The sequence below is a fragment of the Branchiostoma lanceolatum genome, chromosome 4 (genome assembly GCF_035083965.1).
Source record: "Branchiostoma lanceolatum isolate klBraLanc5 chromosome 4, klBraLanc5.hap2, whole genome shotgun sequence".
Lineage (NCBI taxonomy): Eukaryota > Metazoa > Chordata > Leptocardii > Amphioxiformes > Branchiostomatidae > Branchiostoma > Branchiostoma lanceolatum.
Window position 1 is genome coordinate 31,311,114 of NC_089725.1, and position 18,745 is coordinate 31,329,858.

The 18,745-nt window shown below is 47.2% G+C and overlaps 1 protein-coding gene across 1 annotated transcript in view; it reads right to left on the bottom strand.

Moving 5' to 3' along the window:
• Window positions 1-17,405, bottom strand: part of LOC136434020 (neuronal PAS domain-containing protein 3-like) — a 149,938-nt gene extending 132,533 nt beyond the window's left edge. The window contains exon 1 of the mRNA XM_066426672.1: window positions 17,233-17,405. Coding sequence (XP_066282769.1) covers window positions 17,233-17,333 — 101 coding nt within the window. The 5' untranslated portion in view covers window positions 17,334-17,405. The remainder of the gene's footprint in view (window positions 1-17,232) is intronic.
• Between the last annotated feature and the right edge of the window lie 1,340 nt (window positions 17,406-18,745).

Consider the following 18,745-nt stretch of genomic DNA (forward strand, 5'->3'; position numbering starts at 1 on the left):
CAAACATCAGTCTACAGAGCTTACAGCCTATAGTTCGCAACCCCAGACCCCGGGGAAGACCACCTAAGCGATTGAAAGACTAGATTGTGAAGGACACTGGGTTAAACATTCGGGAAGCAGAGACTAGGGCAAGGGACAGGACTTCTTGGAGGATCCACCTGGAAAGCAAGGGGCCACTTTCTGGCCTGTGCACGTAGGCAAGTAGGCAGGCAGGCAGGATTACACATTATGTCAACATTGATATGCACATTTTAATCCTGATTTCATTTTATTATACATGTATTACTAGTGCATTGCGTCAAGGCTGCACCAGTGTTTCACTTATGTGATATTATGTTTATGTCTATCTAAGTTACTTGGTTTTATATCAAGTTGTAGTTTGCGTAACGTTTTTTGTATCTTTGAGTTTGATGTAAATATTTTTTGTTTGCGTTTCCCCCCCATCTGGCGACATGATATCTCCTGGTGAAATAACCCACTCATCATCGAAAACGTGGGACTTTTTATTGTCCACTGCTTTCAGAGAAGAAGTCAACCCCCGCATTAGTAGATATGGAAACTTATTGTAGACTAGCAACCGTAGTTTAATCTTCGTCGCTTGTATCACATGTATGCCTTATGTTTCACTTTATGTTATTTATGCATCGCCATTGATTGTTGTCAACTTGTAATTAGCCGACGGGCATGGATTTCATTATCATTATTATAAACGTGCCGTCTGACAGACGATGCGGAAAGACTTGACCAAACAAGCCAAACCCACCGGCATCTGCTCGGAGATCAAGCCGGGTGTGTGGTTATGACATTACGCTGGGCGTGTTTCCCATTCCACCCTAAGATGTCCGGGGAAGCGACCTGTGTTCTTAGCGTGTTTGTGGTCACGAACCTATCCCGTGCCCGAGCGCTATGCTCACGTAACATGCCGGGCAGTCTTAGCTTATGCTAGGGTCACATTTCCGAGCCGGGGCCCGACCGGGCTGTTTGAGAAAACAAAGAATAAAAATTGCAAATCAAGAATATACATAGCGTATGGTAAGAAGAAATTTTTAAAAAAGTTTTGTGTCTTTTGTTGTCTTTTATATCATACTTTTCGTTCCCACAAGCTGCCCGACCGGGCGCCGGTTAGGAAATGTGACCCTATCATTAGCAGTACGCTCCTGTAAGCGCGGGTCCCGTGGATGGACGGGGATGAAAGTTTTCCAACGGTCAGCACAGTGAGATGAATTATAAAGCACGCCCTACATCGTGTCAAGAAAACCGACCAGAAAGTTGAACAAACACCGAGTCTTACTTCCTTAGCGGATGTGTTACATATTTTCTAAAGTCGAAGAAAATCGGGACTAAGGTCAATGATTAATATGGACTGAGTTACAAGGTCTAACTGTCTTGGAAAGTTCCAAGTGCACGCCGGTAGTACAGTGGTCAGTGCGAGTCATACAAGAGATGTAAAGTGGTTTCTGGAGTTGAGTCTTTCACACTTCCCCGGTACTTAGCTTGTGCTTAGGTTAAGTGTTCAGATCTTTGGACAGTTGTTTATTTACTTTTCGTTTTCTAACACTGGTTGTGACAGAAAGAATCTCGGAGCCTGAATGTCTTCCCTATTCCACCGCACGTCAGTTCTCGATTCAAAGCGATTAAACTTCCTTTAAGAACGTTACCATGGAATTAGGTCATCCCTGGCATCAGGACAACTTTCGAACTGTGACGTTACGTGTTTCGCAACTAACCAGGCCATTACACCTTGATTACAACCGAAGGAAGAAACAGAAAACACGACGATGTCCTCGCCACACTAACTCTAATGGCCACCAGTTCCAAAAACTGTGTGACAAAGAATTTTTCTCCGACACACGCACACTAGATTTCTCTATCACTCACAAAGCGAAATATTCTCTCACAGAGTCCCGTCCAACAGTCCGTCCCTATCAAATGTCTGTGAGTCAGAGAAAGTTTGCTTTGTCCGGTCTGAGTGGGAGAGAACATTTTTTCCCTCCGACACAACCGAAATTACTCTCTCACTCGTAGACTGAAATTACTCTCTCCCACACTCTGTGAGTCAGAGAAAGTTCGGTCAAAGTCAGTGTGTGGGAGAGAACAATTATTTCTCTCCCACACAAGCTAAACTATTGACTGTAGAATTCGACAAGACTTGGATGACTGCGTGTACTTGTCCAGGAGTCAACTCGCGGGAGGGGTCACATTTAGCCTGGAATCCAAACCTATTATAGCTCCCGAGTCTCCCTATTTGCGGTAGAGAGATTCGGGAGCTATAATAGGTTTGGATTCCAGGCTAGGTCACATTACCCCCCTTGGGAGGTTGCAAACTGAACTCTATGGCCAGCTAAAAACTCTGGCATGTTTTTCATTCAGTTTGGCCAGTCTATTACTATGCTATTTCCAGCTAGCCTCTACCAGGCTCCACAGGTCGCTGGGAAAATAGTAGAAATTGGCGAAATAGACATATAAAATACCAGAGAAGTTGGTCCGCCGGACAAATTACAGATTGCGACCTATAGATATATCGCAAACTGTAGCTTCTTTGGCGGACCAACTCCTCTGGCATGTTATCCGTCTATTTGGCCAATTTCTACTATTTTTCCAGCGACCTGTGGAGCCTGGTAGAGGCTAATTTTCAGCCACCTCTGAAGTCCGGTAGAGTCTAGGACATCACGCCTATGCACAGCTCATTGTAAAACAATTATCCCGCCGGGCGGCCTGTCCCGTCCCGGGAGCCTCCCTCCCGTCCACACGGCGATTAGCTGAGTCAACACGGAGTGATAACAAGGCGCGGGCGTCCCGGAAATCAGTTCCCCGCCCCGCGCATTAACCACGCGTCACGCAGCAACCAGGGTGATTGACAGGTGGTCAGGACGACACCAGCGCGCGCCACCGGTAGTAGGGTAGCCTGGAAACCAGACTTCTCTTCCGAAGTGAACTCCATTTCTTGTCTACTCTCAGATAAAACAACACAAAAGTAGGATAGTCGCGACGCCTTTACGTCACTCTGCAACCGGGGTGATTGACAGGTGGTCAGGCCGACACCAGCGCGCGGCACCGGTAGTAGGGTAGCCTGGAAACCAGACTTCTCTTCTCCACAACCTTGTTCCGAAGAGAACTCCATTTCTTGTCTACTCACAGATAATACAACACAAAAGTAGGATAGTCATTACGTCACTCTGCAACCGGGATGACTGACAGGTGGTCAGGACGACACTAGGGGGGAAGCAGAAGAGTGGGTCCGGCTGGTTTTTGACTTATTTTGTCTGGCTTTCTACTTTGTCATGTGAAAGTTCAAACTTTATTTACTTCTGGTTTGTGTGCCCAGGGCTGATATACAATGTCAGTTAGTAACACGGTCTGTATGAGGATCACCCGGCCATTGTAGTCGCCTTTCGGTGGTCCAAAATTAGATTATTTTTCCCTAGGGTCACATTTCCAATCCGAGTCCCGGTCGGGCGGTCGTTGGGAACAAAAAGCACGATATGAAAGACAACAAAAACATAAAACATGTTAAAATTTACTCAAGTGCAAAGCTTGTGCATATTCATTGATAGATACTTTAATTTTTCGTTTCCGAAAACAGCGCGGCCGGGCCCCGGTTGGGAAATGTGACCCTAGCATAACTCAAACCTTAGGCGTCCTGTGTCAGCAGTGGCCACCAGTGTAGTCCTTAGTGTGACCATTTTCTTCAAGTTCCCTGAGTGGTAACTATCGGCCATGTACAGTATTAGGAGGTGATAATCCTTACTGTGTACAGATAGGTATATACCTCAAAGAATGTTTGGGCATTGAGAATAAGCAATGACACGACACGTTATATCTTAATATGTTGCTCTATCCCAAAAGACTGATTGTATGTTAACAAACTCATTTTTATGCACTTATTTCTATGCATGCACGTATGTATGTATGTATGTATGTATGCATGTATGTGTGTCTGTATGTATGTATGTAAGTATGTATGTATGTATGTATGTATAGATGTAGTAGACCTTACGACAGTCGCTGTACTTTTGTTGTGTCAATAAATACACCCCTGCCAAGAAACTTGCTGTCCTATGCACCACAAGGCCAGGGTCTAAACGAACTGGTGGGGACGGACGGTAGCAAACGTGCCCCGGCCTGGCGATGCCAACTTTCCCCCCGGTTTCTCGTCATGCGAGACTCCTGAAGCAGACACACCTTGTTCTAGCGGAAACAGCGACTCGGTTGAAGCGGTATCGACTGACCTCACCATCTGTCCGCTAACATAGTAGTCCGGGGCATCAAAGTACGTTTTTTTCGTCTCTTAATACCATTTGAAGCTACTGTAAAAGGGGAGATGTTCGCGGTTGTTTTATGTTTGCGGTTGTCGCGGTGACCCCTTTCGCCACGAACTTAAAACCATGAAGAAATGTTTTTCTTCTGCCTTTCTACCCACCTACACCATTGTTGCAACCGTTTTCTTCCTACCGCGAAGTTAAATCCCCGCGAACATTTTCCCTTTCATAGTACAAAAATGTATTAGGAGACCATCGAAGAGGAGTAAGCACACAACGTAGGGATGTTCCTATAGCTCCATTGGCAGCAGCCTCACTGTTGAGTTCCTGGTTCCATTAGGTGGTAACTGGGAGACCCAAGTCCAGTCTTGGGAAGAGCATCTCGGTTGGTGTTGCACTCGTTTTTTGGAAGGGACGTAAACTAGGGGTACCAAGTTGAAAAAAGTGCGTCGATCCCGTTAAAGGGGAAGGGCTAGCAACCCTCCCTGTAAAAATATACCCTGCTACTGGAAAAGCAAGGAAACTTGCTGACCTTTGTGCCACTCAGTGGGCACTACAAGAGTCTGAAGGAACGAAGCACACAAAGAACGAGCGGGTTTCTATCGAATCTGCAGTGGAATACCGATTGATAATGCAGCCATATGAGGAAAGAGAAAGGCTTCTCGTCTTTCTTGTGACCAGAAAACTAGCTGTAACATCTAAGCATTGTGGCTTTCTATCTCGTTTGAACTTGCTACTTTAAGAGGAAACAATACAACGTAATAAATAGCGCATATTGCAAAGTTTACCATGAAATTCAGGTTGACAATACAGTCGCCATGACTGACGTAGAACATGGGGAAAGAAAATACTCCCTGTCTTCGGAAGAAATTGTTACTAGAAGAAAACTGTAACGTCTTAGCGTTGTGGCTTTCTATATTGTTTGAAATGGGTACTTGAATATCGTACATTGCTAAGTCTACCATGAAATTCCGTTCGACAATACAGTCTCGCTGACTGACGTAGAACATGGGGAAAGAAAATACTTCCTGTCTTCCGAAGATAACGTGATTTGAGAGCTCTCTTTCCACATCAAAGTCTTGCCTCCGTGGCTTTCTATCTTGTTTGAAATGCCTGCGTCTATTGCAGGGGTTTTCGTATAGTATAAAGAGCGCATTTCTTCCGAGTCCGCCGTGAAATTCCGGCTGACAACGCGGGCCGGCTGATCGACTTGTGCAATATCCGGGAAGAAAAACGCTGTCTCGGCAGATGAAATTGCGTCCCTCTGTAAGAAATAACGTCGCCGTCTTGGAAGTAAGTACTTAAGGAGAGCCGGGTTCTTATCTCGGCGTACAGACATGCTCCCGGCCCGTCTCCAGTTCATACGCGGGCTTATGTTACATACAGAAGGGCTTTCTTTCATGAGACTTCGAACCGACTCATCCTACATGCCGGCTGAACGCTGCGTTGTGCTACAGTCACATTTGCACCGGTGCCCGTAGGAGTGTAGTCCCGACCCAAAGACCTCTCGGTGTTCTCACGATTGGCTCACGGCGCCTATTTGTTACCGGGCCCCGCGTTGATTTTGTAAGTCCCACAAATAGCCCGGTAGCCGCAGGGGGTGAACGAATGGTATAAGTTGAATGTATATGGCTTAAGGGCGGCCATAGTGGTTCGGATGACGGATAGCGAATGGCACCCGACACAAGTCAAGTCATGGCTGTAAATTGAATATGATCTTTGATATAAAAGTACGATTTGAAAGACAACAAAACACTCAAAACTTACGAAATATACACTTCTTTGTCAATGAAATCCGTTTGATGTACTAGGGAGAGTTTGAGTCGCTCAAAATATGGTCGCTCCATGGTCGCCGCCTGAGTGGAAAGGGAGTATTACATGGGATCACAGACTATTGCCACCTCTCCACTAGGCGGCGATCGCTGAGCGACTGTTCTGCGACCAAAAATTGGAACAAATGATGTAAAGATAAGGTATGACCTAAAAGACAACGAAACGCTCAAATGGTAAAAAAAAAAAATTCGATCTTTATTTTCATTTGAAATTCCTTGAGCGATCTGTCGAACTTCTGATGACTCAGAGGTCGTAAGGTCTAGTGGGAAGGTCGATGTACAGGAGAGGCATGACGGGCCCGTGTAATGATGAAAACCACACAATGTAGGGATGTTCCTGTAGCTCAACTGGTAGTAGCCTCACAATTTAGTAGCCTGAATTCAATCAAGCCTCCTGTGACCGCTCGCCGTCCTGTAATCGGCTCCGAACCCAAGAGGGGAGGGGAGAGAAACCCCCGGACAGCTGGAGTTTGCGTTATACAGACTAACAATTTAGCTCCTGGTTCTAATAAGTTGGAAACTGGGAGACACCGGTTCAAATCCTGGACAGGACATCTCGGTTGGGGCTGCACCCGTCTTTCGGAAGGGACGTAAAATGGGGGTCCCGTGTACGCGAGGAGGTGCCTAGCGCACGTCAAAAGGGGAAGGGCTAGCAACCCCTCCCTGTACAAATATACCCTACTTCTGTACCAGCAAGGACAGTTGCTGCCCTTTGTGTCACTAGGCGCTGCACGGTGGACAACCAACAACCGCGCCGTTAGGGCCAGGTGTCCTCAATGATGCCGAGAGTCGCTACCCTTCCACGGGACGCGCTGTAACAGTCTAACTGTAGGTTGTCACGTCACGCGTTATGGTGGAGTGCCGAGCACGCTGACTCAATTTCATCCCGGTCCACCAGAGGTTTCATGTTCAGTGCTAAAGACATTTTTGTAGGCGTCACTTCAGTCTCTTTCATTTTATTGTTTAACCCGTCCATACACTCACGTCATCGCAACGCAAAACCTCTTCAATGCAGACAGCTGAAGGCCTTTTGACATGGATCAAATGTTTGCGACAAGAATTTTGCTAACTATAAAAAACCTAAAGTAGTATCGTTCATATACTTTATATACCTTGAATGTGAAGGCCCCACACCACGCAACTGTCCAATCTACATATCTCAAACCCACTGCGACGGACAGTTCCGTCGTAAGCCGTGGTAAAAAAATCTTATCACACAAAAATTGTAGGTTTTATCTTACATCATAAGAGACTGACTTTGATAGCATATCCTAGCCTGGGTATCTCGTGAAATTTCCCTGGCTACGACTTGAAAAGAGAGGCCACACGTACAACGTCGGGAATAAAAGTTAAGATAGCGTTCACCCGGTTGGACTGAAAATTACGCCACATGTTCAAACCGATAAAAGGTAAGGTAAAGCGGTCAAATCTCAGGCTGAGGACGATAAACAAATCACAATCCAAATCTACCACAGTGGACCAGTGAATGGTGCGGGATTTAGGGAGACATCACGGAAAGCTGTGCCTCTATAAAAGGGTAAGGAAATCTCACAAACACACCGCCGTCTAATGGACACCTTAAAGAATATAAGATACCGAGAGCTGAGTCCTCTATCGCTGACATATTGTGTGTGGAGAGGGTCCGTGAAATCCAATCCTTAATCTATAACTACCATCAGCCGGTATTTTGGGTATGGGTCATTCTCGACAGACTTCTTTTAAGATCAGATTAAACACTCCTTTAGAAACCTAAGTACCTTCTTAACGACTCTGTCATTTCTTGACTTTACGACTCTGTCATTTCTTGACTTTCATCCTTCATATATGTACGTAGAATGACAGACAGAAATGCGCCGCTGCCCGTTTGTACGCGTCATTGGTATAATCACAGGCTATTACGATACTGTCTGGGTTGTATTCCTATTAGACACGTTTGCTATTAAAGCTTAAAGCCAACCAGCAGCTCCGTTTAGAATTGTTAGAGATATTTCCTTATAGAATTGTTGTACATTTGTCGTATTTTGTGTATTGTTACCGTCCCTAGGGCTAGTACTTTATGATAAGTTCATTGTAAATTCATGCCCGTAGGCTAATTGCAAGCCACCACAAATAATGACGATGCACAAATATAAAGTGAAACATTAGTCATACATGTGATACAAGCGACGAAGATTAAACTACGTCGCTAGTCTACAAAAGTACAATACCTTTCATGACTGTTTCAAAATTTTATCCAGTTGCTTGAGTAACTATTTTTGGCGTACAATACCTTTCTATATCTACGATACTAATGCAAGGTTTGACTTCTTCTTTCTTCGACTTCTAAGTTGAACTAACCATGGTAGCCTTTGCCTAGTTGGGCAGACCTGGCGGTATGTCACCAACAGCCGAACAAGTAGATGGATAGATAATAGGGTAATACGGATCTTATTTTTCCATCTAATGTTCACGCACATCATGATAAATGTTTAAGCCAGCTTCTCACGTTGTAAGGTAGCTACCAAGATAATGCTGTTACGCTGAGTTTGTGTATCAAGAATAATGTGCTACCTAAAAGCTACATGTCTTCGTTCAGGCGCAATATCCCCAAAAGAAGTCAAACATAGTAACTTGAAAATGTATATCTGTAAACAATTATTTTGTTGTTACCTGTACTTAACCCAGTGGGTATATGTGTACAATAAAGGTATTCATTCATTGAAGTAATGTACGTAGAAACATCAGATAGATATATATACTAGACATTTTGTACCCGGTTATCGTATCTGTGCATCACCTTGCATAATGGTTTGCAAATAAAGACTAGCAAATTCAAAAGTATCCGAGAAAACTCCCTAGTTGTTTGGCTGGTTCCTAGACGGAAATCAGTAGCCTGAGTACCGGCCTTTTTAGCTTTCGCCCGCTCCCCACGACCCGCTACCAGGCTAGGAAATCGGGCAATCGTACGATCAAAATAAACATAGCTCGAAGGGACCATGGCATATGTATTACTAAACAAACATAAGTAAATCTTAATAGAATAAGTATAAGGTATATGGTACCCAAGTACCTATTGATGTCCCATGGTTACTTGTCCATTTCTTAAAGTAGAAATCACAGATTCTTAAGAAACATTATTTCGGACCTCCTTAAAGACGGTGCCTCAAGCATCTTAGAAAGCTCCTTGTCTGAGATCTATAGCTCATTTCCGTGGCCGCTTGCGGAGAGAGACGGAGTTGTGCGGAAACGCTGCGATTACGGCAGGCTGATGAGGGGAACACGCATGCTATCTGACCAGGCTGTGTATTCTAGCTAAGTTCTTAACAATAATCAGAGATATATCTTACGACAATACACAACAACAATGATGATATGATCACAATGAAAATGGTGATCATAGTACCCGAAAAAGCCCATTGGTTCCGTCAAATGAACCTTCTCCGCCAGTGGAACATTTCACGATGAACATTCTTCCAAATGTACCTACATGTAACTAAGTTAATCGATTGTATTCTTAGGCCTATAAACCACTAATTCTTAAGATCACAATAAATGCGGTGCCCGGTACCTTACGAAGCCCCTTTGCTGTGTTCAACTCAACTTTCTTGGGGGAACAATTTACAAATAAGGAATTCTTAAGATCACAATGAACATACTTCCAAAAGTACATCATATCGGTTAATCGGTTGTGTTCTTAAGAAACATTAATTTTTACGATCACAATAAAGACGTCCCCTGTACCTTAAGGAGCTTCTGTGCTGCGTTCAACTGAACCTTCTTGGGGGAACAATTTACAAATCAGAAATGAACATTCTTCCAAAGGTACATTATATCGGTTTAGTTAATCGAGTGTATTCTTAGCTCAAGAAACACTGATCATTAAGATCACAATAAAGACGGTCCCGGTACCTTAAGACAGCCCCTTTGCTGTGTTCAACTGAATGCTCTTCGGGGAACAATTTACAAAGCAAAGATTCACAATGAACATACTTCCAAAACTTGGGCAAAAGTACATGATATCGGTTTAGTTTATCGGTTGTATGCTTAAGAAACACGGATTCTTAAGATCGCAATAAAGACGATGCCCGGTACCTTAAGAAGCTGCCTTGCTGTGCTGTGCTCTACTGAACCTTCTTGGTGAAACATTTCCCAAATCACAATGAACATTCTTCCAAAAGTACCTAATATAGTTAATCGGTTGTGTTCTTAAGAAACACTAATTCTTGAGATCACAATAGAGACGTCCCCGTTACCTTAAGAAGCTTCCGTGCTGCGTTCAACTGAACCGTCTCGGTGGAACATCTTACAAATCTTTGATCTTTGATCACAATAAACATTCTTCCAAAAGGACCTCACACTGTATAAAGTTAATCGGTTGCATTCTTAAGAAACACTAATTCTTACGATCGCAATAAAGACGCTGCCCGGTACCTTACGAAGCTGCCTTTACCATGCTCTAATGTAGCGTCTTGGTGGAACAATTTACAAATCACAATGAACGTTCTTCCAAAAGTACCTGATATAGTTAATCAGTTGTGTTATCAAGAAACATTAATTCTTAAGATCGCAATAAAGACGTCCCCTGTACCTTACGAAGCTGCTCTGCTGCGCTCTACCGCAGCTCATCCCGGAGCGGCACGGGAACACGCGGACAGGAGGTGATGAGGGGGAGATTGATGTTCCCGGAGTCTGGGGCGCGGCGTTTGGACTTTCCTCCATAAAGGGACCCACTGGAGCGTAACATGTCCGCACACCACATACACAGGACCCGCACGGCGTGTTAGCCTCCAACAGGCTTTCCTATAGGGCCAGGTACGGTGTGCTAGCCTCCACCAGGCCTCTCTACAGGACCCGCACTGTGTGATAGCCTCCAACAGGCTTCCCTACAGGGCCCGCACGGAGTGTTAGCCTCCAACAGGCTTTCCTATAGGGCCCGGTACGGTGTACCAGCCTCCACCAGGCCTTCCAACAGGCCCCGCGCTATCCCTAGCCTCCACCAGGCCTTTTTACAGGTGTACTAGCCTCCACCAGGCCTTCCTACTGGACCCGCACGGTGTGTTAGCCTCCACCAGGCCTTCCACAAGCCCCGCGATATCCTAGCCTCCACCAGGCCTTCCTACAGGGCCCGTGAGTTATCCTAGCTTCAACCAGGCCTTCCTATAGGACCCGCACGGTGTGTTAGCCTCCACCAGGCTTCCCATTGGACTCGTTCGATATCCTCGTCTCCAGGCCTTCGTAAAGGCACCGCGATATCCTAGCCTCCACTGGACAATCCTACGGGGGTACGGACAGTAGAATTCGCCTAGAATAGGGTGAATGATTGGCCAGGAGAGTCAGTCTGCGGGAAGGGTAACACAGCAAATGTTACTCTACGGTGGCCAAACTCCGTCCTGGCAAATATTCTCCCTGTAACCAGCGTAGCAAGTTAGTCTAGCAGAGACTATCGGTATCCCGGCGCCCGGCACGGCCCACCGCCCAGGCTCTGGCTCTTCCCGATGATTTTCTGGAGAGGGATGCGACTTGCGTGCCGGGACGAATACAAGTTGATCCTGACAAATTGTAACGGGCTCGGATCGACAGCTACCGGGGAAACCCTACACTGCAACACTCAGTTCTGCCCGCGACACAAAAGCGGGGCCTCGCACAGCACAGGCGTGAAAGAAATTGGGAATGACGGCGGGTTCAAAAAGTTTTAGAACGTTGCCATGATCGGAGTGTCGTTGACATAACCTAACCCAGATACGCTCCGGCTATTGTGATGGTAATGACGTTGCGGGCACCGTGCATATAGGGGCCCCGGGCCTCGGTAGCGCACAGTCCACATCGGTACGAATGTAAACCAAGCTGAAGCTAGCCCTCGATTGGGCCTTCGATTCACAGCCTTCGTTTCAGCCCTCGATTCGATTTTGCCGCCGATTCAGCCTTCGATAAGAGGGAATAGACAGAACATAGCAACCTATTCAGTTACCGATTCGAAAAACCTAGAATCTAGGCCAGCTCTCTTACAACGAACACAAAAGGCAATACAAGGCTCAACTAGTACCAAACAAGGAGATATTTACTTGCAAATAATGTCGGAAAGGACATAATATCACGAAATCGGCATAAAATAATAGTGACAACTGACAAGGGACACTGGCCCTCGATTCGGCCGTCGATGGGATTTTATCTAGATGTGGCCCCTGAACTTGAAATAGTAATTAGGATACGTTGAGATCTAGAGTACTTTATGCAAGTATCTAATTCAACTGGCGCATGGCCGGATTTGATGAACGAGCCACAGGGGGTCTCATCAAGCCCCGGTGAAGCTAGCCCTCGATTCGGGCATCGACTTGCCTGGGAAAGAAAGGCTTGCTGGACGGCTTGTAGCGCTTTCTGCTGTTTAGCTAAATGTGGCCCATGAATTTGAAATAGTAACTAGGATTCATTAGGATCTAGAGTACTTTATGCAAGTATCAAATTCAACTGGCCGGATTTGATGAACGAGCCACAGGGGGTCTCATCAAGCCCCGGTGAAGCTAGCCCTCGATTCGGGCATCGACTTGCCTGGGAAAGAAAGGCTTGCTGGACGGCTTGTAGCGCTTTCTGCTGTTTAGCTAAATGTGGCCCATGAATTTGAAATAGTAACTAGGATTCATTAGGATCTAGAGTACTTTATGCAAGTATCAAATTCAACTGGCCGGATTTGATGAACGAGCCACAGGGGGTCCCATCAAGCCCCTGTGAAGCTAGCCCTCGATTCGGGCATCGACTTGCCTGGGAAAGAAAGGCTTGCTGGACGGCTTGTAGCGCTTTCTGCTGTTTAGCTAAATGTTGCCCATGAATTTGAAATAGTAATTAGGATACATTAGGATCTAGAGTACTTTATGCAAGTATCAAATTCAACTGGCCGGATTGGATGAACGAGCCACAGGGGGTCTCATCAAGCCCCGGTGAAGCTAGCCCTCGATTCGGGCATCGACTTGCCTGGGAAAGAAAGGCTTGCTGGACGGCTTGTAGCGATTTCTGCTGTTTATCTAAATGTGGCCCATGAATTTTAAATATTAATTAGGATACATTAGGATCTAAAATACTTTATGGCGCATGGCCGGATTTAATGTACGAGCCACAGGGGGTCTCATCAAGCCCCGGTGAAGCTAGCCCTCGTTTCGGGCATCGACTTGCCTGGGAAAGAAAGGCTTGCTGGACGGCTTGTAGCGCTTTCTGCTGTTTAGCTAAATGTTGCCCATGAATTTGAAATAGTAATTAGGATACATTAGGATCTAAAATACTTTATGGCGCATGGCCGGATTGGATGAACGAGCCACAGGGGGTCTCATCAAGCCCCGGTGAAGCTAGCCCTCGATTCGGGCATCGACTTGCCTGGGAAAGAAAGGCTTGCTGGACGGCTTGTAGCGCTTTCTGCTGTTTAGCTAAATGTGGCCCATGAATTTGAAATAGTAACTAGGATTCATTAGGATCTAGAGTACTTTATGCAAGTATCAAATTCAACTGGCCGGATTTGATGAACGAGCCACAGGGGGTCTCATCAAGCCCCGGTGAAGCTAGCCCTCGATTCGGGCATCGACTTGCCTGGGAGAAAAAGGCTTGCTGGACGGCTTGTAGCGATTTCTGCTGTTTATCTAAATGTGCCCCATGAACTTGAAATAATAATTAGAATACGTTGAGATCTAGAGTACTTTATGCCAGTATCAAATTCAACTGGCCGGATTGGATGAACGAGCCACAGGGGGTCTAATCAAGCCCCGGTGAAGCTAGCCCTCGTTTCGGGCATCGGCTTGCCTGGGAGAAAAAGGCTTGCTGTACGGCTTGTAGCGATTTCTGCTGTTTAGCTAAATGTTGCCCATGAATTTGAAATAGTAATTAGGATACATTAGGATCTAAAATACTTTATGCAAGTATCAAATTCAACTGGCCGGATTTGATGAACGAGCCACAGGGGGTCTCATCAAGCCCCGGTGAAGCTAGCCCTCGATTCGGGCATCGACTTGCCTGGGAAAGAAATGCTTGCTGGACGGCGTGTAGCGATTTTTGCTGTTTATCTAAATGTGGCCCATGAAATAGTAACTGGGATTCATTAGGATCTAAAATACTTTATGGCGCATGGCCGGATTGGATGAACGAGCCACAGGGGGTCTCATCAAGCCCCGGTGAAGCTAGCCCTCGATTCGGGCATCGACTTGCCTGGGAAAGAAAGGCTTGCTGGACGGCTTGTAGATCTCAACGTATTCTAATTATTATTTCAAGTTCATGGGGCACATTTAGATAAACAGCAGAAATCGCTACAAGCCGTCCAGCAAGCCTTTCTTTCCCAGGCAAGCCGATGCCCGAAACGAGGGCTAGCTTCACCGGGGCTTAATTAGGCCCCCTGTGGCTTGTTCATCAAATCCGGCCATGCGCCATAAAGTAATTTAGATCCTAATGTATCCTAAGTTACTATTTCAAATTCATGGGCCACATTTAGCTAAACAGCAGAAAGCGCTACAAGCCATCCAGCAAGCCTTTCTTTCCCAGGCAAGTCGATGCCCGAATCGAGGGCTAGCTTCACCGGGGCTTGATGAGACCCCCTGTGGCTCGTTCATCCAATCCGGCCAGTTGAATTTGATACTGGCATAAAGTACTCTAGATCTCAACGTATTCTAATTATTATTTCAAGTTCATGGGGCACATTTAGATAAACAGCAGAAATCGCTACAAGCCATCCAGCAAGCCTTTCTTTCCCAGGCAAGTCGATGCCCGAATCGAGGGCTAGCTTCACCGGGGCTTAATTAGACCCCCTGTGGCTTGTTCATCAAATCCGGCAATGCGCCATGAAGTAATTTAGATCCTAATGTATCCTAAGTTACTATTTCAAATGCATGGGCCACATTTAGCTAAACAGCAGAAAGCGCTACAAGCCGTCCAGCAAGCCTTTCTTTCCCAGGCAAGTCGATGCCCGAATCGAGGGCTAGCTTCACCGGGGCTTGATGAGACCCCCTGTGGCTTGTTCATCAAATCCGGCAATGCGCCATGAAGTAATTTAGATCCTAATGTATCCTAAGTTACTATTTCAAATGCATGGGCCACATTTAGCTAAACAGCAGAAAGCGCTACAAGCCATCCAGCAAGCCTTTCTTTCCCAGGCAAGTCGATGCCCGAATCGAGGGCTAGCTTCACCGGGGCTTAATTAGACCCCCTGTGGCTCGTACATCAAATCCGGCAATGCGCCATGAAGTAATTTAGATCCTTATGTATCCTAATTACTATTTCAAATTCATGGGCCACATTTAGATAAACAGCAGAAAGCGCTACAAGCCGTCCAGCAAGCCTTTCTTTCCCAGGCAAGTCAATGCCCGAATCGAGGGCTAGCTTCACCGGGGCTTGATGAGACCCCCTGTGGCTCGTTTATCAAATCCGGCCATGCGCCATAAAGTATTTTAGATCCTAATGTATCCTAATTACTATTTCAAATTCATGGGCAACATTTAGCTAAACAGCAGAAAGCGCTACAAGCCGTCCAGCAAGCCTTTCTTTCCCAGGCAAGTCGATGCCCGAATCGAGGGCTAGCTTCACCGGGGCTTGATTAGACCCCCTGTGGCTCGTACATCAAATCCGGCCATGCGCCATAAAGTATTTTAGATCCTAATGTATCCTAATTACTATTTCAAATTCATGGGCCACATTTAGATAAACAGCAGAAATCGCTACAAGCCGTCCAGCAAGTCTTTCTTTCCCAGGCAAGTCGATGCCCGAATCGAGGGCTAGCTTCACCGGGGCTTGATGAGACCCCCTGTGGCTCGTTCATCAAATCCGGCCATGCGCCAGTTGAATTAGATACTTGCATAAAGTACTCTAGATCTCAACGTATCCTAATTACTATTTCAAGTTCAGGGGCCACATCTAGATAAAATCCCATCGACGGCCGAATCGAGGGCCAGTGTCCCTTGTCAGTTGTCACTATTATTTTATGCCGATTTCGTGATATTATGTCCTTTCCGACATTATTTGCAAGTAAATATCTCCTTGTTTGGTACTAGTTGAGCCTTGTATTGCCTTTTGTGTTCGTTGTAAGAGAGCTGGCCTAGATTCTAGGTTTTTCGAATCGGTAACTGAATAGGTTGCTATGTTCTGTCTATTCCCTCTTATCGAAGGCTGAATCGGCGGCAAAATCGAATCGAGGGCTGAAACGAAGGCTGTGAATCGAAGGCCCAATCGAGGGCTAGCTTCAGCTTGGTGAATGTAAGAACGTCCCGTGTGTTTGTGTAGAGAAGATGGGGCCGTGACAGACACAGGTGATGATACAGGAACAAACAGCAGGTATGAGAAATGGGGACCAAGGCTTGGAGGGAGGACCGCTACACCACGCAGCGGCTTACAAGGAAACAGCCGGACTTGACGTTGAAGACTGAAAAGCGTCTTAGAATCCTTACATTCCCCCCTTGGTTTCGTGTTACCGGTGGAAAATAGTCGCTGAAACGTTTCCTGTAGTTTTGCCCAACCCCGAAGGTCAGTGCCTTTTCCCAACCCGACGGACCCGCTCCTCTTTTCAGCCCGTGCTTTTGTGGGGACACTTTCTTTCCCGCGCCTCTGTTATGCGGGAAACAATGCTCGTCGGAGAGAAAGCGTTTTGTTCGCTCCCTTTTTCCACCCGCTACTCCGAACCGCTGGGTTTCTATTTTGCCCATGCTAACGCCGTGGTCGGCTTTGTTCGCCCTCGTCGAAATTGTTTTATCAGTGAAAGCGTTAACTTTTACGGTGAATCAGGCCAAAGAATCCGGGAGGCGAAGCCCGGCTGCTAATCAGATCCGGCATAGGAGGTGAAAGGGAGCGGACGGTCCGAGTTCTGGCCCGGCGATCTGGCCCGACGTGGCCGGAGTGGCCGCAGGACGGGTCCGAGCGCCGTACCATCTGCATTATTGATGGCCGTAACGGGAGTCGGAGGGTCCGAGAAGCGTGGCCGGGCCGGAGGAGTATCGACTGCCGCCGGATGATTTACTGAGGCTCGCCCCCTCACGGGTCGTGGGAAGGGGATCGGGTAACAACACCACCACCTGCACCGCGAGCCTTCCCGTCCCAAACTCACACAGCGCACAACCCACCGTGCCGGCCCACGGCAGCCCCCGGCCTCCCTCCCGCCCTGCCCCGCCCAGGCCCCGCTAGAGGGGCGGTACAGCACCACTCACCTGGTGTCCAGCAGCTCCATGGTGTGGCCGCGGTCCGCCGGTCCCGCCTGTCCGTACCCCGGCGTGTACCAATCGCAATTAGATTTACTTGACTTCAACATTAAGACTGACACCTCCCTGACCCCGTGAAGACTATAAGATTTTGGCGGCGGCTTGCCGGGTACATTAGCCGCCCGTCTTGTCGTGTTTCATCAATCTGCATAGATTCGGCCGGCCTTATTACGGAGTCGTCGCTGCTTTAATTTCATGCTAAGCAGACCCACGCGAGTGGCGGCCAACCAACGCGGGCCCTCCGCCCGCTAATGACCGGTAAACATCATCGCCGGGACGCGTCAGTCGGGGGTAAACACGGGAGGCAAACAGGGGAGGCGATGGTTGGGAGAGACCGTCTTCCCTCGTCCGCACGACGCGTGGTTCCGGCGCGTCCTGGGCAGCCACGTGGTGACTGTGATGGTTTAGTACCGCTAGCACGTCCCCGTGTATGTGTATGTGTGTGCATGTGTATATTTGTAGTCTCCAAGCAGGCTCAGAGGAGGGCGTGTTGATAATGGCATTCTACGAGGAAACGGGACCCATGACAACTCGGTAGTAATCGGGAAAACGTTATTAGCTCAAACCACTTTTAGAGCCTGTGAAGTTGTATGTGTGTTTGTGCGTGCATGCGGCTGTGTGTGTGTATTCCGTACGTGCATGAGTACGTGTGCGTGCGTGCGTATGTGTGCGTGCTTAGGTGCGTGATTACGTCTGTCTGTCTGTCTCTGTGTGTGTGCGTGTGTGTTTGTGTTTGAGTGAATACGTGCGTATGCCTATTTCTCTGCACATGTACATGTACTGTACTTATGTGTTTGCTTCTTTGCTTGCTTGTCTAGGAACGTTCAACCAAGCAGCAGCAAGGCAAGGAGCGAGTCGGAAACCAGCCCGGAACAAGCTAGCCTCTACCAGGCTCCACGGTTCGCTGGAAAGATAGTAGAAATTTGCCAAATAGACAGATAACATGCCAGAGGAGTTAGCTAGCTAGGTCGCAAACTGTACTCCCTGGCCAGCTAACTCCTCTGGCATGTTATCTGTCTATTTGGCAAATTTCTACTATCTTTCCAGCTACCTATGGAGCCTGGTAGAGGCTAGGAACAAGCACGCCCGTGCGTGAACTTAGCCAAACGCTCGCGATGTTGCATGTCGCCCATCATGTATGATGTATGCGGGGTTGCGGCTGCGGCACGGGCGCCGGCTAGCATATGGCTCTAACCTGCGTGAAGCCGGTGAAAGGTTACACATCGTGGGCTGTTTCCGAAATTCGGAAAGCGCAGTCTTGGCGTTTTCTCAGAGAGATACGTGCTGGAGATAAGATATGGAGGGCACTGGACGCGGCGAGCACGGGGGTCGTGTCGGGGCGCCCGATCACGTGCACGTGCGTGTCTGAGGAAGATCGGGGGGGGGGGGGTGATTCGGGACATTTCTCAGTTTTCTTTGTATGAAATGCTCGGTGGCTATAGTCGCTAGACTCTACGAGTCG